This window comes from Trachypithecus francoisi, unplaced genomic scaffold (assembly GCF_009764315.1).
Source record: "Trachypithecus francoisi isolate TF-2019V2 unplaced genomic scaffold, Tfra_2.0 Lachesis_group21, whole genome shotgun sequence".
Lineage (NCBI taxonomy): Eukaryota > Metazoa > Chordata > Mammalia > Primates > Cercopithecidae > Trachypithecus > Trachypithecus francoisi.
The window spans coordinates 3198428-3204427 of NW_022681467.1; the positions used below are offsets into that span (position 1 = coordinate 3198428).

The 6000-nt window shown below is 55.3% G+C and overlaps 1 protein-coding gene across 1 annotated transcript; it reads right to left on the reverse strand.

Moving 5' to 3' along the window:
- Positions 1-698: 698 nt before the first annotated feature.
- On the reverse strand, positions 699-4589 carry SSTR4 (somatostatin receptor 4). The gene has a single exon (XM_033185324.1). The coding sequence runs from the start codon at positions 4423-4425 to the stop codon at positions 3265-3267; it is 1161 nt and encodes a 386-aa protein (XP_033041215.1). The 5' UTR covers positions 4426-4589; the 3' UTR covers positions 699-3264.
- Between the last annotated feature and the right edge of the window lie 1411 nt (positions 4590-6000).

Sequence of the window (6000 nt, forward strand, 5' to 3'; positions counted from 1 at the left end):
CCACTAAACCTCCAAGCTCCATGAAGGCAGAAGCTGCCTTTGTAGACTCATCATTTTGTCTCAAAACCTGTTGCACTGCCTGAAAGAAGCACTCAGCGAACTGTCCGCATGTATACCCCCCTGCATGCTAGTCAGCAAGACAGTTTCCAGGGTGTGCTGCTGGTTGATGGTGTACACCATGGAGGAGCTGTCTCAGAAAACACAGCCCTAGGATTCTAACATTTTTCCTTAAGGAATCTGAGGCTATGCTGTCATCTACTTATGGAATCAGAATGTGGGAGATGGCGGTGATTCACTACCTCCATCTTCTCAGAGAAAAGTGTCAATGCCCACATCTGACAGGATTCATGTCTGGTTTCTGAGGCAGTGCAGCCAAAACATGCTGCATTTAGTTAATCCTTTTCATCCACCTCTAGCACCTAAGGAATGCTAGCTATGATGCCTTTAATGAAAGTGAAGCTAATACTTCACAGACGAGTGTGGAAGTCATATGCATCTTTGCTCACAGATCAGAGCTGACAAACTGGGCAAGTATCCTGTTGAGTGAGAGACTGTTATGTCCAAATACCATCTTCCCTGACCATCTGGGAAAATGGAACACCTGACTTGTCATGGAACGGTAAATTAAAGACAATTTTTAAAAGAAAAAGCAAGATCTCTGATGGATGGAGGGATGAGAAAAGGCTTTTTCCACCTGTGGCAGAAAATGTTTTTATTCACAACGATGTCAATAGCTGTGACTCCTGGCCTTAGCAGGCAGAACAAGATGACCATCGAAGCAAGTCTCCCAGGCAGGTGACGTATGTCAATGGCTTTCAGGATCCTGGCTGTATGACTCATGGCTTCAATTCATTGCAATCTTCTGTACACAAACTACAAGGGAGGGTTTCATGCAACCAGTTGTTAAAAAAGCCTGGGGTTGATGGAACTAAAGCTGGCAGCACTGTTGATGGGCTCTAAACACAGCCCCGACAAGTGTTCAGGGTGCCCTGCTGCTGCCAGGGAATTGAAAAGGACCTGAAGCTGAAGAAGAGAGCAGTGAGTAGGCTCACCCCCCATCTCCACCCCGCCACCATCCTCATGACTTATGACTGCAGAGTCAAGGGCAGTGTTCACATTCATTTTCCAGTGGTGATGGAAAGAGGACTAAGCAGAGAAGTGTGCTATCTCCCACCCTCCCACCATCCGATTCGCGTGTCTCCCCGGTGTCCCTGCCAGCAGAGTTTACAGCTGGGAAGAGCTCAAAACTCGAAACCTCCCTTGGCGCATATTTCAAGTGGGAAACTGAGGCTTAGAGAAGTTAAATCACTGCTCACGGGGTAGCTGAGGCTGAGGTGTCCTGCCTCTCAGAGACTTTTCTTTCTATCACCTGAAGCTGCCTTTCCTTCAGCCTTCATCAACTAAGTTAAAAGGTTGACGTTTCTAAATAGAATGTGTCTTATTCCATGCTAATCTGGGCAGCCACACACTAGTTTTGCCAAGACTCCTGATAGGTGCCACGCCTTGCTTATCAGAGAGTTTGCCCAGTCTGATCACTGGGAGACTAAAGAAAGGACTCCTCAACCCCACATACAAGCTGGGAAGAAGCTCTGGTGATCACTGCCAGTGCTGTGAACCCCTCACCTCACTGCTATCAACCTGGATGGTCCTCGGAGTTCCGTTCAACCACATTTATCATGTGCCCATCCTGGCAGGCATTGTCAGACACTGAGGAACAAAGAAATAGTGCAGTTTAAAAAACCTCCAAGTAGTTATGGTTACACGAGACCCACAGACATGGAGACTGACTTACTCCAGATGCCCGAGGTATCCCTGGTGGGTACCGACAAATTAGGGATGGTTGATATCTTTGTGTGTGTGCATGTGTGTTTGCAGGATCAGAGGGTTCTGTGACTTAGTTTTGTAACTTCCATTCCACAGTCATGTCTCTAGTATGTAGTACAGACATGGCTACGCATTCTCTCAGAGTGGTCTGTGAGGCTGACCACTCTGAAGGGCACAGGGGGTTGCCCTTTGGCTGTCTCTCCCCCTCCCCACACCATCTTCCCCATGGCACCAGAATGATTGTTCAGAATCAGGCTGGCTAAACCCAGAGGTAGTCTCTGAATGCTAAGCCAGGTGGGGCCCCCCAAACTTCATACATGTTCCTATGTTGTCACACCAGATGCTAACATAACTGTTCCAAGTTCTTCTTTGTCCCCTCCCCTGCTTTTATCAGAAAGCAGAATGAAAGCTCCTCTTGAGCTCTTTCCCTGTGGGAAAGATAATTTATCCTTTGGTTAACACATCAGGCAACAAAGATACGGCCTTTTATTGTGTTCAACTTACATGTTACTATCTAATGTGGCTGATGTTTTACTGAACGATGATATTCTAAAATAGGGGGGTGATGAAGCTGCCTCCTCTATCCAAAACCTGGGCTGGTTCCCATCCCTCACTGCTCTCTGGTCGGCTTTCCCGCCCGTGGCTCCTCTCCCACTCACCACCACTGTATAAATTGCTGCCTTAATGAGTTCTTATGTTCCCACATCAAAGGATCAGGGACAATAAAATGACATCATAGGAGCTAGACGAGGTTTTTATCATCTCTGCTTTGTCATTACGGACCTGGCTTTTTGTCTTGCAATAAACCCCATGTCATGTCTCTCCAAACCTTTTCTACTTACAGGAAGACTGCTCCGGGCTCGGAGCAATCCAGGGAGACAGCTGTGACAGCAAGCAGGTATTCCCAAGTGACGGGTAAGGGGGGAGGGAAGCAAGTGCCCCTGACTGTTAACATAAGTCTCACTTAACAAGAGCCCAGGAAGAGATATAGAGGGCAGGTGCTTGGGGGCATCTTCCTTCCTCTTCTCTCCTGTACAAGCTGTGCTCCCACCACAAGGCAGAGTGTCTGCAGAGAGGAAGGGTGCTACCTCCCTCTACCCTCTTGAGTCCTCTCCCAAGCAGTGGTTGTAACGAGTCACACACAGGGGCCATTCATTTCTCATCACCTCCTGCTTCCCAGTCCTTGAAGAACAGCCAGAGATTCAGGAATGATTAATATCCTAGCCCAGTTCCCATATGGAAGCATCCTTCTGAAAGCCAGAGTGCAGGGGAGAGGAGAGCAGCAGAAGAGTTCTGACACTCTCTGGCAGGTACATGGGCTGCTGGAAGGAACAGGTGGTGGAGCTTAGGTGAGCATCCAGGAGATGCAGTCTTTGGGCTGTAGGAATGGTGCCCACCCCTTGGGAGGTGGCCACCCAGGGCGAGTAGGGGAAGGGCTCTTCAGAAGGTGGGGGTCCTGGTGAGGGGGATGCACTTGCGGCTGGGCTCTGGTTGCAGGGGTTCCTGCTGGCAGGGGAGCGGGGGGCACATCCACCCTGCCCCACCTCTGCTCTTGAGAGCAGTGGCATAGTAGTCCAGGGGCTCCTCCTCAGCACCGCCAGCACCTTCCAGGAGGCAGCAGCGCAGGCAGAGAACCCGCTGGAAGGATCGGCGGAAGTTGTCAGAGAGGAAGCCATAGAGTACGGGGTTGGCGCAGCTGTTGGCATAGCTGAGGATGAGGGACACATGGTTGACGGTGGCATCAAGGCTGGTCACAAAGAGGTTCAGCAGCTGCACTACGTAGAAAGGCATCCAGCAGAGCACAAAGACCGCCACGACCATCAGCACCAGCCTGGTGATTTTCTTCTCCGAGCGCCTGCGCTGCTGCCAGCCAGCGCGCAGGGCCACGGCCCGCATCTTGCCCACGATGAGCAGATAGCACAGGCCAATGGCCAGCACCGGCAGCAGGAAGCCCAGCAGGAAAGTGTAGACCACGAAGACTGCCGACCAGGCCGGGTGTGGCCAGTGCAGGTTGCAGGCCACAGCCTGGCCACCGCGAGCCGGTCTGGTGTCTGCGAAGATGGCGATGGGGAGAGTGACCAGCAATGACGCTAGCCACACGCCCAAGTTGATGAGCTTGGCCACGCTGGGCCGCCGGTAGGTAGCCGCGCGCAGAGGGTGCACCACCGCCACGTAGCGGTCCACGCTGAGCACGGTGAGGCAGAAGACGCTGGTGAACATGTTGAGGCCGTCGACGCTTAGCACCGCGCGGCATAGCACTGAGCCGAAAGGCCAGTGGTGCAGGGCGGCCGACGAGGCCACGAAGGGCACGCTCAGCATGAAGAGCTCATCGGCGACGGCCAGGTTGAGCAGGTAGATGTTGGTAGCCGTCTTCATCTTGGCGTAGCGAAGGATCACGAAGATGACCAGGGCGTTGCCCACCAGCCCCACCAGGCACACCAGTGCGTAGATACACTGGATGGCGACCATGCCCGCCGCCCCCGCTTCCCAGCGCCCCGCCTCCTCCTCCTCCGCAGTAGCGTTGCTGGCATTGGCTGCGGGTGGCCAGGCCGTCTCTAGCCCTTCTTCGCCCCCGGGGGGCAGCGTCGAGGGGTCGTTCATGCCCAGGGGTGCCGGCGCCGGGCGGCGGGGTGCAGCGGAGCTAGCGCTGCGAGAGAGCGCGGGAGCCGGACCCGGGGCGGGAGCTGGCGCGCAGACTCGCGGCTCTTCCCCGCTCAGCTGAAGAGCTGCAGGCACCGCAGAGCGCCCGCCAATCCCCGCGCCCCGCGCCCCACCGCTGAGGGCGCCCGTCTGGCTCTCACCGCTGTGGCCAGAGCCCCTAGGCACCCCAACGCCTGGGCGCCTGGCCTCACACAGCGCTGGAGTCCTCTCTGGCCCCGCTCCGTTTTCCCACCTTCGCAGCCCCTTCCCTGCTGCCTACTCTGCCCCAGGTTCCGGGGTATCCAGTCCGGCTCCAGGGCCAATAGTAACCCCCGCCCCGTACGGCCCTCCCGGGGTCCCCCGCCTGGCCTCTTTTCTTCACATCTCTATTCAGATCCCGTCTTCCCCAGCAGCCCTTTGAGGTTCACTTCCCTGCTTTGTTACACGGGGCCTGCAGCGGCGGGGCTGGGGGTCCCGGAGTCCTCCCTTTGGTAAAGATGTGTCCGGAATTGGCCAGGGACCACCTGGAACCTCGGAGCCACTTGCCTTGCGCTTGACATCCCCTCACCCTGCCCTTTAATCCTCGCGACGACCCATCCTGGCCCATGGCTGGGTCCATTTTACAGAGGCGGAACTTGAGGCTTCCACTGGCGTCTTGGTGAATTTCAGGTCTGTCAGGATGTCGTTTTCCCCACCGCTCACCATTCCTTTCCCTGCCCCCCAACCCACCCCGGACAACTGCAGATGCCGGACCTTTTAACTTCTGTCTCCCAGCAGTTGAGGTGGGGTGGGCACAGGGAATGGAGACAGACAGGTGGAGGCAGAGATGCCACCAAAGAAGGCCAAGCCTGTGCTAGCTCCCTCAGGAACTGGCAGAAGCTACGGGAGCCGGACATCTCGGAAACTTCACCCTGTGACTGGGTCTCCATCCCTGGCCTCTGAAATGTGCCTGGGGAGGACTGTGGTTGAGAGGTCGGGAAAGAAAGGGGTTCCGGCCTGGAATTCCCCTTCTCCAGCTAAGCTCCAGAGATAGTGAGTTCACTCACCCCTGGGCTGGACACCCAGGAGCAGCCGCCAGCTCCAGCCCTAGTCCCTCTAGCTGGCACAGGGCGCAGCCACGTTCCTGAACTGGGGATTGGCCTGGGAACGTTATTCTTAAAGTAGCGCTGACTTTTAGGAGGCTGGCTGTCTTTGGCCCCATCTCTGTGGGATGGTGGCCCCCTTTAGTCCCCAGCACAGCCCAGAAGGGCTTTTGGTGGGTCTAGAATTGGCTACCTGGGGGATGGGGCCTCAGCTTTCCGCTGCGTAGCTGGCACAGTGATGGAGAGGAGAGAATCGGGATGCAACTGGAGGAGCCCTTTCCAAGGCTGCGGGGGCGGGAGAGCTGCCGATTGCTGTTTGTCCAGGCGTGGGATGGGAGCATGGGCTGATCAGCGACAGTGCAGCTCCATGGTTGACCTCAATCACTGTCCCCGTTCTCTGTCACTCAAATAGATGTATTGGGAGGATTTGGTCTAGCACTCCTCCACTCTGTAG